Raw genomic sequence first — 21,736 nt, forward strand, 5'->3', positions numbered from 1 at the left:
CTCTGTGAAGGGCCAGATTTTCAGATCTTCATTTCAGACCAATCCCTGGTGACACGGTGACATGGTAATAAGCATAAGAGTCACTGCCCTGGCAGGACCTGACCCTTGCTTGCTTTTGAGTGAGAAGAAAGGAGAAATTTCAGATATTATAGCCAGAATTTTTAACACTGCAGCTCAAATTGCCTGACAAATGCAATTTCCTGCTAAAAACCTGCTGTTTTCACTTACATCTTTAACAATTGGTGACCGTTTCCCTCACTGGGTGTTTGCCTTAGGGCTTATTATGCCTATTGCAGTTCAAATAGTTCAGCTGCTCCCAAGGAAATCCTAAGAATTTTCCCATATTTAAACAAGTCTAACAGTCAGCTTGTTGAGTTGATGTCAACTGCCCAGGAGCTGGATCAAGGAGCAGGAGTTTGATGGAGGGGGATCAGTTGTTTTTTCGTACCTCTGGCTATTTTTTTTTAAAGCTCACAGGCTTTAAAACCTCTTATTTCACACGGCTGGTGAAAGCTTGGAAGCTCAGCTGTGCCCAAAGGGCACAAGCCTGCTGTGGGAAGACGGACTAGACATTTCCAGCTGCTTCTGGTGGTGCATCAGGAGCCTCTACCCTCATCCCCTTGACCTTGTGTTTGGTCTTGCAGAGGGAGAGAAGGAGGCTGAGGAAGGACCTCACCTGACTGAATGCAGGTATGAAATGAATGAGGTAAGGTGGGAAGTGAAAACCAGCAAAACAGAAGATGAATCCTGCCCGTGTCAGTCGGTTGGCCCACAATGTAGCCTTTTTTTGGGGAAGGAGAAAGTCTCTTTTTTTAAAACTTTTCTGATTCCTTAATTTCCTATACAGAAAAATGAATGTGATTCCATTTGCAAAATCTAACATTCTTAGAAAATGACCAAATGAAGACTGTCTGCAAGACTTCACTCTGCTCCCCTAGAGGCTCAGCTCCTAGTGGGAGATAGTTTGAATTTCATAATGCTGTTACTGCAACACAAAAACCAAACCAGGTTAGGACAGGATGAGCATTCCACAGGGATGTCTGCTACCTTCTCTGTAAGGTGCTCAGTGCAGCACATGAGGAATGAGGAAGATGCCTGTCTGTAAAGATAAATTAACTTTGCCCTCGTGGATTGGGTGATATTCTCATCGCTGTCATGTTTGGTGGAGTAAGTGTGAAGCCATGGTGCTGGGAAAACTGAGAAAGAGCCAACAGGGAAGGTGAAAGCAGAGCTGAAATGCAGAACATCCCACTAGAGGATGGAGATATGTATTGACTTCACAAAGCTAAGGAAGAAAAACCCTGCTACCTAACTGGGTAGCTTTAAATTCCCCGTGTTTCCCATGGTCATGAAATCATGGAATGGTTTGCATTGGAAAGGATCTTAAAGACTATCTCATTCCACCCCCTGCCACGGGCAGGGACACCTTCCACTAGCCCAGGTTGCTGCAAGCCCTGTCCAACCTGGCCTTGGACACTTCCAGGGATGGAGCAACCACAGCTTCTCTGGGCAACCTGTGCCAGGGCCTCCCCACCCTCACAGGGAAGAATTCCTTCCCAATATCCCATCTAACCCTGCCCTCTGGCAGTGGGAAGCCATTCCCCCTTGTCCTGTCCCCTATCTTCCCTGCCCTCCTGATCCAGTCTGTGGAGGTAGAAAGCAGAATCTTTTTTTTTTTTCTTCTTAATCTAAAAAAAACCCCAAAACCCAAAAAACCAACCAACCAAACAAAAAAATCACATTAAAACAATCTCAGATGACCCAATGCAGACTAAAATGACTGCACTGATGTAACACACTTAATAAGCCAATTTTTGAGATGGTCCAAGCAGTATCATCCACTTGGGAAACTGCTGCCTGGCTACTGGCCCTGAGGGAGAGAGGGCCATGGATGCCTTGTGCCTCTCCTCCCCCAGACAAGATATTTCTGCTGTCCTCCTTGACTCTGCCTTGACTTACACTGACAAGCTGCTCTGCCTGCCCCTCAAACGGTTCTCCAGATTTTAGAAATTATATTTTCTTATCACTATTTATTAGTTTAAAAGCCCATATCTTTGCTAGTCAAATGCTAATGAATTTCTGTTGGTGCTAACATTAAATATAAAATATTTTGTTTACTACATGCGAGATGTAAGTGAGCAGAGTTAAGGCCACTCTACAACCCTTGATCCTCTGTTTTGCTGTACTAGTGGCTCTAAATCACAAAATTTGTGCCATATGCTCCAGTTGTTAACAGTAAGTTTCCATCCGAAGTAAAGGGGAGTTCAGCTGTTGGGGGGTGGGATTTGGCCCCAAAGTTTACAACTTTAAAGTTCATGGACCAAACTCACTCCTAAGTATCCCAAACCAGTAAGGGAACACAGAAAGAAATTACTCTTCTTTCAGGGTGGTGCAATTAGGTCTTGATGGGAACAACTGGGTGGTAAAAACTGATCAAGTTTCTACAAACTATAATAATTGCATACTTTCACCTAATCAAGTGCAGAAAATAGAAAATGGAATTAAGGGTGGTAATTTGATTATAAGGCATTTTTGTTGCTGTTTAATTTCTTTATTTTGCAGGTCAATAATTAAATTGAGCTTGTTGAGGCTTAGTCTTTTACAGGAAGATCTCTGTTTACATATCTTCCTCTGGAGGGCTTCAGAGTGAAATTCACAGGTTTATAAGTAAAATTAATTCAGCAGCCTCTCAGATTAAAAAGAAGGGATAAAGAGAGGTGTCACTATGTGTAATCATCTTTTACTATGGAATCTATCTCCGTTCTTTTGCTTAGAGAACAGCAGCTTTCACAATATGCCAGTTGTCAAATGTAATTAAGAATAATTAAGAAGGAAAAGTCCATATACTAGCCAGAGTACAGTAGCATAAAAATATTACAACTCCAAAATAATCTCTTTAGTTGATAAGGAAAGGGTTAAAAAGTAGTAAAAGTTCTACAGATCTATTCTGGGGGATATTAAAAATTAATGTGTTGCCATCATCACCACCACAACCACGTTTATTATTATTATTGCCGAGGCTGCCATTAGCTGGATATTCATTAATGCAAAAAGTTACAGGCAACGTGAGATTCAGCAGACTCCAAACTCTGGAGGAGGAGGTGGAAAGTTACCTGGTGGCGTTTCAAGAATCGGTTTTCCTTTTTTGCTGTTCTTCTTCGGTTTTAACTCCTTCCTGCTGGGTTTGAACCGCGGGTGCTCCTCTGTCTCTGCAGCGCGGTGAGGTCCTTCCTCTCCAGGTTGCTCCGTGAAAGGAAAAAACTCTTCCCCGGGATATGGAAAGGAATAATAATGATCCCTGTTGGTAATTTCCTGCAGGTAATAATCCTGATCGTCCATGGGTACAGCCCGGGACACATCCCCCAGCAGCGCCAGCCCAAAGGTGCAGAGAGCGAGGCAGAGTTGAGAAGAACATGAGCCTTCCTTGCTGCGGGCAATCATCGTTTGCTTTTGCAGGAATCTCCCCTGCGAGTGCTGGAACTTTATTTGGAAAGAGGGAAAGGAGAGTTTTGGCAGCTGCCAGAGCCCCTCGAGGAGAGGCAGAGGCTGCCTGTGGGAAGTGCCTCTGCTTTGGGCGAGTTTGCAGGAGTTGCGAGGAGCGCAGCGGGACGGGGCTGCGGAGGGAGGGGGCAGGACGGGATTCATGTGATCCCCGGGATCCTCAGCCAGACGGACGGACGGACAGACAGACAAACGCTCCGCTCCGCCGGCGTTTGCCAGGTGGGACCCCCAGCACCGTCAGCTTCGCTGCTTTTCCTCTCCTGCCCCGCAGTTTTTGGGTGGTTGGTGCTGCTCTCCCCCAAGCCCAGAGTTACGCGACAGTTCCCGCTTAACCCCCAAACAGTTTCTTTAGTCTTCCCACGCGCGGCTGATCCACGAGAGGGTTTATTGGAAGAAAAGTAAAGTCGGCAGCCGGCCTGCTCCTCCCAGCCCGTGTCCAGAGGGTTTCCCTGCCGCTGGAGATGCGGTGCAGAAGGGGGTGGGCACACGGAGCCTGTGGCTGGCAGGGGTCACCTGCTGGCCCTGCCACCTGGACGAGCAGGAAGATATATGGGATGTGGGTTGCCGACAAATAATCCTCACCCCATATATGTTGTGCTGTATTCCCTTTTGTGGTATGTTTTTTTTTCCTTTTGGCTTTTGCAAAGAAGAATCGCTCTCCAGCACCAATCTCGGTGTCCCCTGTTTGTATTAGTTTACATTTACATGACATCAATAATTTATATGTATATAATTTATATATATATATAATTTATATGCATATATAATTTATATATATAAATTCATTTATAAATTATATAAATTATATTTACATTTATATGACAATTTATATATAACTTAAATTAGTATATAGATATAAAAATATGTTTATGTATAACTGTGTTATTTTATAACAACTTGTGGTTTAAATAATACAGTTTAAATAACATAGTTTTATATAAGCTTATAGTTTGTAGTAGCTTATTTCATAATAACTTACAGTAAATTATCCATAACTAATATAACTTGACAAGTATCATGTGCCAAGTTATAAGAGACTTCTCCTGGGGTATATGGCAAACCCCTGGAGTCAGTCCAAATGAAAACCAGAAAGAACACTGTTCATCACTGGCCCTTTTTCTCATTCTTTATGGAATGGTCCTGATATTTGTTCTCTCTGAAACATCTTCCCAACAGCCCAGGATGTTTTGTGCTACACACGCACAACCCAGTGTCGTTAATGAAATCAATTTGTCTGAGAGTAAAATCTTATCTTTCGTCTTTTTCATACCTTTAAAATAACCTTCAGTGCTGAAGGAAATGTGCAACAGTTGGCTTGCATGAAATATGAATTCCTACTCCTGTGTTGAAAATACCAGCTTATATTTTCATCATGTATATTGTATTTCTTGCCATGGTCCAGTCAGCTGGGAGAAAGTATTGCATCTGTTGCCCAGTCTTTATTCTTCCTTTGTGCTCACATTTTTTGTGTGTTTCTCATAATTTTAGTACCATAATGAACAACATTTTATATCTCAGTACCTGTATCTTTTGGTATATTTGGTTTCCAGACTGTGGGTGATCCTGCCCATGTATACAATTATCATCCTTGCTTTCTCGGTTGCTACCCAAAAGGAATTTAGTGGTTATACTGTTGTCCTTCCTTTTAGAAAAATGTAATTTTATTTTTATCCTTAATTTTTACTTTTTTAAAATTTAAATCAAAATTATGTGGTTGTTTGTTTTTTTTTTTTTAAATTTAGGAACTTTCATATTCTAAAACTAGAATAAAATAGGAGCTGAGTCCTACTGGATGTGGTGTGTGAGAAGCAGGCTGCTTGTTCCCCGTGCTCAAGGACAGGCTGAATATCCCCTTTTAGTGATTTCACAGTTGCTCTTATTTTGTTTTCCCTTTCCAAAGTATCCAGTCCTTTCTCCCCTTGGTCCTGACTTCTGAGGGTAGAGCACAAGCTACAAAATATGTGTATAATTTTGTTACCATTTGCAGCACAGTCACTCTTGTGCAAATCATATGAACGTTCACACATCTAGAGAAGAAGTAGATAAATAAACTTTTCCATGACATCATTAAGGACTTGGTTTTTTGGTAACTAAAGGAGCTTTAGCTGCGAAATCACTATTTAATTATTGCAGTGATCATAGAAGGACACACAGAAACAGAAAATTGTAGACATTTCCAAGCATAACAAGTGATATTTTTGTAAAATATAAAGTCAAGTGTACATTAATTAAAGACCTGAGGATTGAAATTTGGGGATATTTTACATTATATGACTTTCACAGTTTTACATGTGTACATTTCAACAAGGTGTGTATGTAAAGATCATGTGTTTTCTCTTCTATATGATACCTGTTCTACAAAGAGACAACTGTGTGGGCTTTAGTTAAAATTAATCCTATATACTATAACATGATGTCTCCCTTTACTAGGTGAGAATGTAAAGTAGCTGTATATATAGAGAGATGTATGACTATAGCTGCGTAGAGTATAGCAGCAAAAATCTTCTCCTGCCAAGGGAAGACCTGAACTTAAGTCATACATATAAAAAAAGATACATTTAAGTGACAAAAATACCCCCCCCAAATGTTACCCACATCACACACCACTATCTTACCACTGTCTACAACTCCCTGGCAGGAGGCTGGAGCCTGATGGGGGTCGGGCTCTTCTCCCAGGGAACAAGTGACAGGATGAGAGGAAACAGCCTCAAGTTGTGCCAGGGGAGTTTAGGTTGGACATTAGGAAACATTTCTTCACCAAAAGGATTTTCCAGCACGGGCACAGCTGCCCAGAGCAGTGGTGGAGTCCCCATTCCCCGGGGGAATTTAAAAAACCCATAGATGTGGCTTGGAGAGCCATTTTCTGTGAGCCATGGGGATGTGCCCACCAGGAGGACACTGCAAGGCACTCAAGGACAGGCAGGTTTTCCTGCACGACTCCACTTCCACAGGCAAGAACTTTGCAGAACATCAGGCAGTGCCACACCCACTCCTCCACCTCCTGCAGTCACTGCAAATAACTCCCCCTTGTCTCTCTGTACTTGCCTTAAAGAAGATTTGTTCATCCAAACACACCTATCAATATCTACTCCTGGGTATAAAACTCTGTCAATCACCAGGTCCCCTATATTTATTTCACTTGAATTTTAATACTTTCTGTGGATGTGGATGCACATATGGATGCACTGCTGCCCCTTCCAGCCCCACCTCTGGTTTTGGGGTGTCCATGAATACAGCCAGTAAAGTCTGCCTCTAAGAAGAATTTTTTTTACTTGACCGTGAGATGTTTTTACTTTTTTTTTTTTTTTTTAATCTGTCAGCATCCTAGAAGGATACAACTTAGAGGAAAGGAGGTATTTTCTCTTTTTGGAGTGGCACAGGAGTATTAAGTTCACTGAAGGCTCAGATGTTTTGGGCCTGGGGGCTGTTCCTTTTGCCTGTGAAGTATCACAACAGCTTGTAAAAACTTGCAGTTGATGTGGAAGGAGATAAAGCAAACTCATATTTTTGTACAGCAACTGGAACCAGCCTCATCCTCCACTCCTGAACTGATGCCATGATAGTGTATAAGTCATTCTACACTTTGCTTTAAATCTTTGTCCTGCTGAAGTGAAACACAACTTGCTGTAATCTGCAAACAAGCAGCGTTTTCTCCCTCTGTTCCCAAGAAGGATTTATTTAAAAGATGATGGTTTAACCCCTCAGCTGGGGTAACATTTCTCAAGCCACATATTTTGAGCCAATTTCACAACACCCCAGAAAAAAGAGGCACTCCCAGCTCTTCTTTGCCCCTTGCAACCTCCCTCCTGGGAGAGATTTAGATTGGATATTAGAGGAAATTTCTTGATGGAAAGGGTGGTCAAGCATTGGAACAGGCTGCCCAGGGCAGTGGTGGTGTCACCAGCCTTGGAGGGATTTAAAAAACCTGTCGATCTGGCACTTGGGGACATGGTTTAGTGATGGGCTTGGCAGTGCTGGGTTAATGCTTGGGCTCAGTGATCTTAGAGATCTTTTCCAACTAAATGATTCTGTTGAGTTCAGATTCAGGAGTGCATTTTCACTTAAGAGAGTTAGAGTTGTATGTCTAAGCACAGTCCTTGTTCAAGACCTTAATTTGTATTTATACAACACAGACAAGGATCACACATTTACATTTAATTCAACTTCAAGCAACTTTGTGACTCCTGCAACTTCTCTTTGAAATATGTGCATCTTTTTTTTTATCAGAGTAAAGCTTTGTGGTTGGAAAGCAAAGACAAAGAAATAGGCATCTCTGTTCCCTTGCCATTCCACAGCAACTTTCTGAGGTAGCACATAAGGTTTCTATATGCTTTGGCAACAAAATGACTCTAAAAATAACTTTTCTCTGAAGACCAGTGAAGTTTCTGTTCCTTTGTACTTAAGATCTGTACTAAATCAGGAAGCACAGAACAGAGCAAGAAAATAGAATTACGCTTTTTAGAGTCATTTTCTTTTCCACAGAAAGCATTTTACTCCTGCTGTCAACAAGGTGAAACCTGCTCAGAGGAAATGGAAACCCAAAACTGACACTGGGAAATACAAAGTAAACGGAATTGAACATTTATATGTCTCTTTGATGCCCATTTCTTACATATGTAACAGGGACAGGTGCCAAGGTTCTGCTTACCTGTGTACCCTCCCATGTATCCCTGGGGTATCCTGGCATTTAAAAACCCATTTGCACTTGTTGAAAGAGTGGTTCTTACCACAGAAATGGAAACATAAACAAACTCTCACACGGAGATGTTTTACTCAGTTTTAAGATACATTGAATTTAAAGGGAGTATATTTTACCAGGTGAGGAATGCCAGATATACATGGAATCTTAATATTTGTCTCTGAGCATATGCAATAATGATACAAAATGTGAATTATCCTCATGAACAGGCTGCTGTTTCCTTTGGGCAAACAGACTTTTAAAATAAACTGATGACATTAATGAAGGCAATTATTTCCTTCCTCAGTTGTTTACTTTAACTGCTTAGAAATGCAGTGTGCATCCCAACTGGGGAAATTAGCCCAGTGCATTCTCCCTAACTTTTCTCCTAAGAACAACATGACCTTCAGATAATCATTCAGCATATTGCCTTTGTGCTTTTGTCTGAAGAAGGAGCTCGGATTGCCATGGAAACAAAAGTTCCTTGTTCTCCTATACTTCCCTGTGCTATGATAACACTTTCACTGTATGAGCCCTTTTCTTAGCCAGAAGGGGAATTGTGGGATTTTTGTGTTTGGAGCACCTCAAAGTGATGGCTCAGCTCATGAAAGAAATGCTCTGGATGTCAAGCAGAGACTTCACCCAGCATCCTTATTATTTGGGGATATTTAGGCCAGATCCATCTGCATCAGTCCATTTCTCTATGTATACTTACCAGAGTTTTCTTTACTTTTTCCTTCTGTGCTGAACACATGAGAAGAAATAGCATTTCAAGAAAGACAAAGTTAACTTGTGACATAAAAAAAGCCAAAAAGCATTTCTGACATTTTTGCAAAGAATGTAATAGGTTGGGTTTTGGTTTTTGTTTGGTTTTTTTTGCTTGTTTGTTTTTTGGGGTTTTTTTTTGGTTTTGGTTTTGGTTTTGGTTTTTTATGATGGGAACTACATTTCTTCATGCCCCAGAATGACTGTAGATTTTGTGTTGACAACAGATTGCCCTGGCATTTGGCAGCCACTGCTGGACCACAGCCAGCAGGATTATCACTAGGAAAGGGACTTCAGAGGCTGCCTTGTGATTAAAAATTCTGCAATACTAGCGGTACAAAAAGAGAAGTAATATTATTTTGTTTAATACTATTTAGTTTTGGTGCTTCACCAGCATTGGAAGGACTGTAGGTCTGCATTAGTCAATGGTTCAGATTTCTTTGCATCGTTTAAAAATGGGCAAACTTAACGTGCATTTTATTTTAACTGTAAAACTGAGACAGCATTAAGACAAGAGGGATGACTGGAGGACAGCAGTTATGTGGAACAGTTGGAGAAAATGGAATGAAATGCCCCTGCTGTGCACTCAGCCAGGACTGCGGGTGACGAGTGTCTGGAACGGCCTTTTTTTGGTTTTCTTGTATGAAAACAGCCACTTCCAGCAAATTCCCATGGACATCACCTACCTGCCAACATTTGAATTTCAAAAAGTAATGACTCTCACATTTCAGTCTGGTATTTCCTGGCCTAAAATTGCTGTACATGTGCCATGCAGAGTGTGAGCAGCATGTTTAACACATCCCAGGCAGCAGCAGGGAAATGCAGCTCGGGGTTTGTCTGAAACCAACTTAAAGGGCATTTTTTTCCTGGGATTTCTTCAATATTCACAGCCTGAGAAGTCATGAATGAAACTCCACTGGTGACAGAAGATTGTAGATAAATGTACCAAGTAATCCTTGTCATGTTAAATGTGATAGAGCTGGCAAAGGCAACGTCATCAAAGAGTAGTCTCTAAAATTTCTATATTTAAGGATTGTGTTTTAAATGGAGAACAGGAGGGAATTACTCCTTTCAGATACAAGCAGTATTCGTGGTTGGGATTCGTTGGGGTGAATAAATACTTAATGTGATATTTTCATATGATAACAATGTCTCTGCATAAGTCCAAATCCAAACAGATTCAATTTAATTTAGTGCAGTTTTTAGCTAATGTTTGAAGGTGGGGAGATCTGATTTTGTTTATCTTCATAATCACATATTTTTGTCAATATGCTGGAAGTACCTTTCACAGTGCATTCATTTATGAAAACAGTGAAAATGCAAGAATTAAAGGGAGAGGAAAGCAATGAAATGAGTTTTCACTTGTCATACAAAAAGCATCAGAGATTCATGTCAGACTTACACTACCAGATATGCCAATATAACTTCACACCTGTGTAATAAACTTGTTTGAACTTGACTTATAGCCATTAAAAAAGGCCTTGTGCCAACATGTTGGACACAGCTATCTGAGGTGAAGTGATAGGATTTAAAGGCACAGTGAAGTTTTAAGGCTATGCAGATGCTTACTGAGAGGTGGCCTAACATAAATTATAAAGTTCCACTATTTGAAAGGCACTAATATATTTTTCCACATAGGACTTGGCACTAATTCTGCCAAAAAAAGCAGGATACTAAAGACTACCTCGCATTTTAAAATCTATCTTAAGTATTCAGTTTCCAAAAATCATAGAATAGCTTAGGTAGAAAGGGATCTTTGGGACATCAGCATCCCCCTTTTTAACCTCCTTTGTGTGTTTAAACTAAAAGATCTCTAAGACAGAGTGTGTTTCTCATGGTGTGGTTGTATATCCCACTCATTAATGGGATCAACACTGTCAGACATATTATCGACTCCAACAGAGTTAGACCCTCAAGAGTATCATTATCACTTGGGTTACTGAATTTGTTTTTGAAAAGAGTGAAATTTAGCCAAATACACCCCACAGTGCAGCTCAGATATGGGTTTGTTTGCCTCCTACTGGTTATGGCAAACATGGTCCAAGTAAAACATTTTGGCTTCACTTGAGGCCAGATAAGCTTGTCAGCAGAGCAGGGAGCAGTTTCCAGAGGACTCTGTCAGGACTTAAGTGGCTTATCTCAGAAATAATGACAGTGACAGTAGTGATAATATTTTTGAAAGGAAATCACTTGTGACTAACAGGAAGAAGAGCTGCTGCCTCCTTTGAACAGCACCCAGACAAGGGAGTTTCTTATTTCTTTTTTATTGCCACCACCGGATTGATAAAAAAACTGGCATGAAGGAATTTCAGAGTTTTCCTGGCATTTTTAAGGATGCTGCTATTGCTTATGACCTTCTCTTTCTGTCCTTCCTGTGGTCCCCACACATTTGCCTCGGGATGGGCCTCCTCTTCTTAATCTTGCATGACTTTGATCATAGTGTGTCAGGGGAGAGGCTGAGTCCAGGGCCAGCTGAGCAAGGGTCAAGGTGCTTCTCCAGATGATGAGACCCTGTAAAGTCAAGGAGGCTCCCTGATCCTCCAGGGTCACTTTCCCAGGCTTCAGTACAAATATTGCTCCCAGGACCTGCCTCCACACTCGTGACTGTGTTCTGCTTTATCTCCCCTCTCTATTTCTCAGTGACCACAGGCTCGGGGCTCCATTTCCTGGAAGGCTTCAGAAGATTTGCAGTGGTTTTGGAATGAGATCAGTAGACCTCCTCCAAGGCTGGAAACCTGGGGAATGAGACGTCTGCAGACATGAGCCTTGAGGTCGGCCTGATATTTATGTAGGCCAACACTGTACCATAATTATCTTTCCCATCTCGTTTCACAGGTGGTTTGAAGCTACATTAAATAGGATGTGTTTTCTGAATATAAACATCTATTTTCAAATGCATTCATCATCTGTATTTTATTCACTTCAGACAGAAACTCACAAGAGGCTCCAGATCATTTGCAGGGAATGTTACCAAAGGCCTCTTTGCCAGCAAATAAGGAAAAATGAAAAAGTAGCTCCTCTCTCTTCAGAGAACCCCATCATGTACTCACATATTTTGATTATTTAATGTTCAGTGACAGCTTTAGGTTTTAAGGGTACTTTACATGTATTTTAGATGAGGTTACAGTCATATGAGGTCACAATTTTTTATAAATAGTAGAAGTCACTTGCGAACAGTCATTTGAACATCAGCTTCATCAAAAATGTCACACCCTTCCGACACATCTGGATCATCTCTAACAAATTCAAACTGTTACAGAAGCATCATTTTTCCATCCTTAGTCCCTCAAGTGCCATGGAAGACAATTTATTTAGTAGGTTGTTTGGAAATGCCTGTCCCATTGTGTTGCCCTCTCACCAAGCTGTCTGTCCGCTCGTTTTCCCAGAGGTCTGTCTGTCTGCAGTGCCCTCGTCACCAGTGATGCTGGAATTCCTGGTGGATTTCATTTTAACTGAATGGAAAAATCAAGATGGCAAATAAATTCCCTTTGTGTGGTATGAAAATTGGCTGAATAGTAAAAACATAGCCAAGTTAGTAACCCCAGGGATGGAAAACTGCGCTGGTGAATTTAATGATTTTCTGTTCTGTTTTGCTTGCTGATTTCTCAACATACACATAGCTTCAGACCAACTCAAGCACAGGAATTTTCTTGAAAAAAGGGCAATTTGGGGATGTGGGAAAGAGCTAAATGTACTCAATTAGGACAGGGGAGCAGGAGATACGAAGAAAAACTGACCTCAGTGTGATGAGCAGCCATAGGCTGATCATTAGAGAAGCCTAGAGAAATATCATTAGAAGTCATTAAAGAATCATAGAAAGGCTTGGTTTGGAAGGAACCTTAAAGTTCATCTCATTCCACCCCCTGCCATGGGCAGGGACACCTCCCACCTCCCAGGCTGCTCCAAATCCCATCCAACCTGGCCTTGAACACTTCCAGGGATGGGGTAGCCACAACTTCTCTGGGCAACCTGTGCCATCACCCCCTGAACAAAGGATTTCTTCCTAAGATCTAATCTAAACCTCTCCTGTCTTAGTTTAAAACTGTTCCCCTTTGTCCTATGATTATGTGTCCTTGTAAAAAGTCACTTTTTGTCTTTTTTATAAGCCTCTTTAAGTACTGCACCACCATCCCTGGTGTGTGATTCCCACATCCCTCACAAGGCTGACAGGCAGGGCAGGAGGGCAGACTGCTGAAAGCTCTTCCTGAGTGAGCTCCCAGACATGTAGGCAGCACATCACCAGACAGACTGGAGCTTTGTAGGCACGTTTGATTAAAATCACATATATTCACCTTAAGTGCAAAGGAAGCAGGAAACCTCCCTCGCAATACCTGTCCTACCAATGGACTGGCCAGATGTGGAATTCAGGTTGCAGCTAAGAATTTCTGGGCTTTTTAACAGCTGTGAGGGTACATTGTGATTGGTCCCATGAATTAATATGAATCCAGTCCTTGGCAGCAAATCATCTCCCCTTGATTTTTACAACGAACAGAGCTGTCAGCCACATCTTGCTTTAATTCCAGAGTTGTAATTATTTTCATTCTTGATTCAGCAGAGGCTTTGCTACAAGACCTGGGTGAGTACCCTGTGAGCAGGGTGGGAATGTTCTTCCCAGTCTGAGCTGCTTGGCATTCTGTGAACACCTTCTGTGAACACGGGCAAAGGGCTCTGAGCCATGAGGAGGAGAATGTCGAAGCAGACACGAGGCTCATCAGTGGTCATCTCCCTGTACACCCCCTCACACATCTCAGCAATTCACTGCAGGGCAGTGTCAGTTATTCAGACACTCACTAATGCACTCAGACAAACTAAGGGTTTTTCCAGCATTATATTTTCCTGTATGGAATGTTACATGTCATGAGCTTCCCCACATCCACAAATATCTGCTGCCTCCAGGGCTGCATGGAGAACTGTGCCCAAGCAACCTGAGGGCCAGCACAGTGGGGAAGAAGGATGTGATGTGCCCTAGAAAGCTTTCTTCTGCTGTACCAGAAGTATCTACACCTTGGTAGTGGAAAATTAGCTCCAAAAGTTCAGGTCAGTTGGAGGATCACTTACAGTTATTTTCTACATGGTTCTCTTCTGACTGTGATCCATCACACATACCAGACTAATGGATTTCAGTGCAGCAGCTTTAGCTTCATCTTCCTTTATCTTGGAAAATCTTGGTAATGGTATTAAGTGTATTTTTCCATAAATAATTTGTAGAAGGAGACCAATCTTGTAATTGCAATGGAAAATATTTGTTTCTCGTTATTTCACCCAATCATGTGTAAATTCCTCCTGTCTACTTGTCTAAGAGTCTCACAAAAGAGAAAAATACTTAAAAGGCAATGTTTAAAATACTCTGGAAAACACCAGAAGCTTAAAACAAGCCAGTAGAGGAGAGAAAGGCAAAACAAGACACAGTAAATTCCAGACAGACAGCCAAATTCCACAGATAAACATTAATCTGGGAAAAAAAAAAATCCTTGCAATTTCTAAGATTATTGGAAGCGGGTGTTTGTTGTCACGGATTTAAACTCTCTAGAATTTAAATACCCCCTCCTGCCTTTTAGTATTTACACACTCAGTGCTGCAGGAACAGCATTGCCAGCGCTCACCTGCCACAGCGAGCGCAGAGAGGGCAACCCTGTGCCGGGGTTCAGATGCAAACCCCAACCCCATCCCTCCTGTGACCTGCCGGGAATGTGAGGTCCGCTGGCTGCAAACACCCCTCCCAGCTCTAATTTACAGCAATTTTCTCTTCCAGGAGCTCTAATGAGGTGGTGTTTACAGAGCCCTGCTTGTGCGTGTCAGCGGTGCCGGGAGCCCGTGGCCGGCCGTGCAGCCCTGCCCTGCGGTGCCAAGGCGAGCAGCCAGCTCCGGGCTCCAGCAGCCCCAAAAGACTTTCTTCAAACCACATCAATTAATGATCCCCTGGATTTCTATCTCAACTCCCTTGCAGAAAACCCAGTTATTTTTGTAGCTTGGTCCTTCATGCCTGTGCCATCGTTTCACGTGGCTCCTTACTCCGTTTATTACGGTGTTGGTGTTCTCAGTGCCTCAAGTGTTTCCAATAGCTGGTTTTTTAATAAAATAGAATAAAACCAGAGGGTTTTATTATTAGCCCAAACAGAAATCTATTGGGACAACATTGCCTTTGCAGACAGACATTTATGCTTGCTCTGCCAGTCTCTTTCATTTCCTTGTCAGAAAATAAACGTCTGTTACTACAAAGAAAGGTTTAAAAGGCACAGTTGTGCTCATGGTCTCTTCAGAGTGGACAGTGATTGTGCTTCTATAATAAACTATCAAAAGCTATTAATTCTGGAGAACCAGAAATGCATGTTCATCTTTGTTAACAGATAAGCTGCACTCCTTAAAAATCAGACTTAGGAATCAAGAGAGAGGAAAACTTTTCTTTTTCCATACATTCTTCCATTTTCCCCAGGCACAGAAGGGCTCCTTGCATATTTTCCCTTCTTTGCACAAACAACAACACATGGTCCAACCACAAGCACAGAAAGCTGAGGAATAGCAGAGCTGAGTGTTGCTTTGAACTCTGGTGCCGGCTTGCTATGGGAACCTGATCATGTCATTTCAACTTTCTGCAACTCACTTTCTACATTTATTCTCCTTGGAAAAAGTGCATTTTTATGCAGCTGGTAAGAGCTGCCAGCATTATTCACTTGCACTTTCATGTGCATTTGCATATTGAACACAGATTCAATATTACCAGATAACTGTGTTTGGGTTTTGTGGCTTTTTTCTGATTTATATTAGGAATAATAATTAATAAGTTGCTTGTGAATGGCGCTCCACCATTCTGACAAGGAGAAGGCAGGAAACATCTTGGCATCTGTTCCAATAGTGTCACCTGCTTTCACTCTATTTTCTAAATTCTTGGAGAACCTACAAGTTGTAAACTACCCACCAGTTTTACAGGCATCTTGTTTATAAAAGAGGTTGTAAGAGCCTCCCTCCTGCTAATACAGCTTTTGAGGTCTCATCTCTGCAAATTTCCTGGCTAAAGTGGTGATAAAGCATAATCACAGCTTTCCTTTGCCACAAAAGGAAAAAAAAAAAAAAAGACCAGGTAAAATACCAGTTATATTAATAGTTGATTGAAATAAAAAGGTAATTTTCCAAACAAATGAGGCAAAAAATTTTTCCCTAATGGAGAAATTTGGCATGCAACTTTTTGAGTTATACTCAAAACATAACTTTCTGCATATGGCAAGTGTGTTTTGTGCCTACGTTTTTAAAGAAAGATATAGGATTAGTTACTTTTCCGAAAGCTTCACAGTTCCTTAATTTAGAGTTCGTACCTCAAGAGGGCCACACTTGTGGGCTTCTCCTAGTTGGCTGTGTGCTGGTGGTGCTGGCCATGAATCACTGTCATTTGGGATGTCAGATGGATTGCTCAGCATCAGGAAGAGGTGTTCAGGGAGAGCTCTGCCGGTGGGTGCAGAGCAGGCTGACCTCCTTTGCAAATGCTGCTAATGAGGGTTTAAAAATGAGGTCAGGGATGTGGTTTTGTCCAGAAAAACATGCAGCTGGTAATGATGTGTAACTTCTCCTTTTTCCACATTTATCATTAATTCAGGCTAATTCTGAAGAATAGGCTCATGATCTGAATGGTAAAAATTGTTATAATTGGTCATTTAACTCCCTTTCCAGAAGCTCAGGGGAGCTGAATACCTTGGACAAAAGAAGCAGAAACTCTTAAAAATGTCTACTGACATTCTCGGAGGATGATGTCATCAGGCAGCTTTTTCTTATACCAGGGTGATGCATGTGTGTGCCTACAATTAATTAACTCTTCTTTCTGCCTGGCTCTGGGTAGTTAATGATAACACTTCTATTTGCATGATAGCAGTCGGAACAGATTAGCTCAAATTGCTCCTGTTTCATCTCAAAATAAATGCAGATCATAATACCAAATAAACAGCAGCAAGAGCCAAGCCAACCTTTAAGTGCAACATAAAAATGAGCTCAATACAAATAACGATCCTAAAATACTAGGAGGGGGTGTGTGTCCCTCTCTGTACCAGTAAACTCTGTCCCAGGGGATTTCTTTCTTTTTGATTGTACTGATACCAATTCTAAAAGCAATTCCTCCTGTCCAGACATGTCTGAGTCCCCAGATCCCCCCAGCATGTGTCCTGTGACAAGCCCAGGGATGATGGATTAATTTAAACTGTAAATGGGATTTTTAGAAGATGCCCAGAAAAATGTTACCGTATCCCCGGGACAGGCAGTGAATCAGCCCAGAGAGCAGCTTCTCAGCCATCTCCATGTGAGAATAGCTGCAGGAGTGTGAATCCCTATCTGCTTGGATGGTTTCCAGGGAGTGCTGTCTGTCCATCACCGAGTCAGGCTCCCACCAGGACCTCGGCACGTGCCTGGGGGCAGATGTGCTGCTGCGGAGTCACTCTCGGTTATTTCAGACCACTCCACTATTCCTGACTGCTTCAACTGTGATTAATGGTGGCAGTTCAGGGTTTGTGCTGCTAAACACCAGGTTTCCATTGTTTCTGATATGCTTTGTCCTCTTTTTTTTTTTTTTCCCCCTCCCCTCTTCTATTTGTCTGTTATTGTGTACAGCCCTCTGCTCCCTGGGGCTTCACCACATGGACATGGGTGGCTGGGAGCCCCCCACATATATTAATGCCTCTAATTCTGATTTTCCCTAAAGTCCTCAGGAAAGGTTGTGCAGAGCCATGTGTAGGCAGAAGTAGCTGCATTCCAATATCAGGCTAAACACCTGTCTCAAAACCAGAACTGTAACTATCATATACACTGCATAATAACCCATTGCAATAATATTTAAAATTAATAATATTTTATGGTGACTGAGCTACTTATGAAGTATCTCCCACGTAAATTCTGTATTGTCTGTTAACAAGTCAGTTCAAGCTATCCCTTACCCAGAGCATTAATAACCTGTATTTTATAAAATTAAAAATACGAGAAAGGAAATCAGTAATAACTTTAAATCTCTGCAGCCTCTATATTCTCTGTCAAAATCCAATAAACCAGGCCAACTGGAACAAAAGTTATTAAAGAAAACATTCTCACAGTATGGATAGAAAAGCCTAATTAATTAACAAAACAGGCTAATTAGAGAATCAAACTGGGATTTGATGGCGACATCCAGGGCACTAATAAAATTAATTACATGTGTACGATTAACGTGCTGTGAAGATTTGGGCCAATAGATTATAACTTTGGAGTCTGCTTTGAGCATGAGGAGAAGGTGAGGGAGATCTTGTGACCAGGTCACTGCTCAGATCAGCTGGGCATCAATTAATGCAGAAGGCACCTCTGAAGTGGGATCCACAGAGATTTCTGCAACGCCACTGGTGACAGCAACCAAGCCAGGGTCAGCCTGGATGGCTTGAGGGGGCTTATTTGCTTTCAGCTTCTTGCATATTTCCTTGAAATTATCCCAGATGCGATGGCTCCCTTTAAATGACATAAATGGCCATTTTAATTAATAATGAAAGCATCCATGTTCATTTATCCAGCCTCCAGGATGGCTCATGCTGAGACTCAGCATTGCTACCACGGCTATGCTGGTTTGAACAGATCACACCACACTGAAGCACATGTGGTGTAAATTGCTGTAAATCTGGTGCAAGGAAAATTAGTATTTTGTCCTGTCTTTCTAGGCTTGCTGCAATAGATGACCCAGCCCTGGCTTCCACTTAAGAGAATTTACTCTCCAAGAAAGACTGTGCATAATGACGTGTCTGCAGCCAACTTGACCTGTCCACTTCTTTCTCTTCCTTGAGGTGCCCCTTAATGCTCGTGGTGGGCAGAGGGACACTTCTTGTGCCTGTCAGAAAGGGTCCTTGTTGCTTCACCACGGGTTTCTCTGCACAATTCAGCCCCTGGAAGCAGGACAGTGTTTAGCTGGGTAATGCAAGGGAAAGCTCAGGGTGATCCAGGTCCAACCATCAGCAGCCAGAATGGAAATAACTGTCATAGTTAACATTCAAAGAACATTAACCTGCAGTTTCAACCAGCAAATTGCTTTCACTTTGCAGGAGCAGAGCTTTTGTTAAAGGTCCATTCCCACACTTTTAATGAGAGACATATTTTCATGAGAGCCATGCAAATAAATCAGGAAGCTTCAGCCTTTGGACTGTTGCTGGCTTTGGTGGCATTTGCAGGCACATCTTACATTTTTTTTTGAACTTCATGTCTTTCTTCTGCTCTGAATGAAATGGCTATGCTGTGACACACAGTCCAAAACAAGATTCACTCTGCAAGAGTGAGCAGTGTCACATCCACATTTTGTGGCTGCCTGCTTCACACTAAAGACATCACCTTGAGCCATTTCTCTCAAATCTGTTTTGAAGAATAACTAGTTCAAGGTGAAATCTGAGACTCGGAAAAATTTGAGGAAGGGAGACAGGGGAGAAAGCATTTTTGAATTCCACCACAATTGAAATGCCAGTGTTTGCAATGCCAACCCACACAGAACTTGGCAATTTCAGTGATGCTTCAGAACACAGCTACAAAAAGGTTGCCAGCATAAGAAATTCTGCCTTCCAAAAAATAAAAAACCTGTTTTTCTGCACTACGCAACTGGACACTTCACTGGGGGTTAGAAGTCCCCTGGGTGGAAGTAGATTTCCAACAGCAGAGGGCTCTTTTGGTTCAGCAAATGATGGAATTATCCAGTAGCTGAAACTAACTGATAGAACAAATTAAAAGCAGAACAGAAATGAGCTGCAAAATTTTAACAGCAAGGCTAAACTTTATTGGAACAGCCTAACTGGTGACAGATGTGATAGAAGAGTGAGAATTTCTTTTAAAGTAAATTTTGGTGTAGAAATAACCTAATAAAACACCCCTTCTAACTGGTAATATGTAGTAGATCAAAATGGATATCCATAATTTTCCATCTCAAATTTACAGCTTCTCATTCCTCTATGAAAAATTTTACAAGCTGAGGATGAGGGGTTGACATGGTTTTAATTCTTACATTTTATATGGTGGTATTCTGAAAATTTGTTTTGATGCAAACGTTGTTCGCAGAATTTTTACATTTTGTTGAGTTTTAGTTATGCAAGTTCGCCAGCCTGATACATTTACAAAGTATTTGGAAATACCATTTGAGGATTGAATTTAGGATTTGGAAAGAAATCAGTTGAAAGTAGTTGAAATCAGCTAACTTGAGGTTCTTGGTCACTGGAAAATTATACTTTTTCCCCAGAGAGTTATGAAGTGGACATTATAGATCTGTAATTTAGTGACAGCAAAATTACCTTGTCATGCATCTTTCATTCCTGAGGCTTCTTCATGGAATCACAGAATCATTTAAGTTGGAAAAGACCTCTAAGATCATTGAGGCCAACCATCCCCCCAGCACTGCCAAGGCCACCACTAACCCACGTCCCCAAGTGCCACATCTACAGGTTTTTTAAATCCCTTCAGGAATGGGGTCTCCATCAATGCCCTGGGCAGCTGTGCCAGGGATGGACAACCCTAGACTTTGGATCCTAAAAGAACAGAAATGAGTAGATGTGCAGGTAGGTGCAGAAAGTTTATAGTCTTGTTGTGTTTGAGTTCATCACGACATCAACAAAATGACTGGCATCAGTATGGTATGTGTTCCATCTAAACAGTAAAAACCAGTCTTACATAGCAGGAGACTTTTAGATTGAAACCTGGTATTAATGTTTGGCGCTTAATGCCATGTCAGGATGTTTCCTACAATATATTAAATAGCATTTGTTTGGTGTATAATCCTTTTCCATGAAAAGCAATAATTTTTTTCTCAGTTCGGAATCTGTTGCTGATATTTATTGTAGAAAACATTGCTGTACCTTTCTATTCTGTGTAGAAATTGTGGTTAACCTCTCTTTAATCTGAATCTGCCAATTAGTGGTTACCATAGCACAGCATCATGAGTGAATACAGCCAAATGATTTGATTATTTGTACAGCCTATACATGGGGTCTCTTCTTGGGACCTGGGGAATATTTGAATGTAAACTGAATGCAGGCAGCTCTTTGAATTTCATAAATAAATACCATATGTCAAACCTTTTCACATGCCCTTGTGTAAATTGTTGGTTTGTTTGCACTATGTAACCAGATGTTGTTATGTAAAATATCTCCCATGCTGAGGGCTGTTACTGGAGGCTGCAGAGAGCACATGCCTGTAGCAAAAACCTTATTTTCTTTCTAGGTACAGCAGTCTGTACTATTTTGTCTCTGACTCAGAATGGATTCAGCCTTGATTTACACACCCCAGAAGGATGCAGCAGGCTGTATTTATGCAATGCCCAGTGCCAGCAACTCCATTAGCCTGGAAAACTTGCTCATTCTCCTCTTCCTTCGAGGCAATGTCACCTTTTAGCCCTCAGCCATGGGCCTGAGGTGCAACTGCACATCCCCAAAATGAACAAGTTTGTAGAACCACAGAACGATTTGGATTTAAAGGAACCATAATGATCATCTAGTTATAATCCCTCTGCCATGGGCAAGGACATCTTCCACTTGACCAGGCTGCTCCAAGACCCATCCAACCTGAACGTGGACATTTCCAGGGATGGGACACCCACAGCTTCCCTGGGCAACCTGTGCCAGGGCCTCACCATCTTCATTGTAAAAGACTTCATCCTTATATCTAATTTTAAGGCTTACATCTAATCTTAATTGACCCAAGGCCTCCTTCCTAAGCAATAAAAGACTGGGGAAAAAAAAAAAAAGACATTTGTGAGTATTTATCTCTCTTAACACCTGTAGGCATTTCAATGGCAGCAACTTTTCAGAGCTAACTCTTTCTTTTGGC

At 41.6% G+C, this 21,736-nt stretch overlaps 1 protein-coding gene across 1 annotated transcript in view; it reads right to left on the minus strand.

Moving 5' to 3' along the window:
• CPXM2 (carboxypeptidase X, M14 family member 2) overlaps positions 1–3,834 on the minus strand; it is a 76,556-nt gene extending 72,722 nt beyond the window's left edge. The window contains exon 1 of the mRNA XM_032695224.1: positions 3,114–3,834. Within this exon, the coding sequence (XP_032551115.1) occupies positions 3,114–3,645 (532 nt within the window). The 5' untranslated portion in view covers positions 3,646–3,834. The remainder of the gene's footprint in view (positions 1–3,113) is intronic.
• Positions 3,835–21,736: the final 17,902 nt, after the last annotated feature.

The sequence above is a fragment of the Chiroxiphia lanceolata genome, chromosome 8, assembly GCF_009829145.1.
Source record: "Chiroxiphia lanceolata isolate bChiLan1 chromosome 8, bChiLan1.pri, whole genome shotgun sequence".
Taxonomy (NCBI): Eukaryota; Metazoa; Chordata; class Aves; order Passeriformes; family Pipridae; genus Chiroxiphia; species Chiroxiphia lanceolata.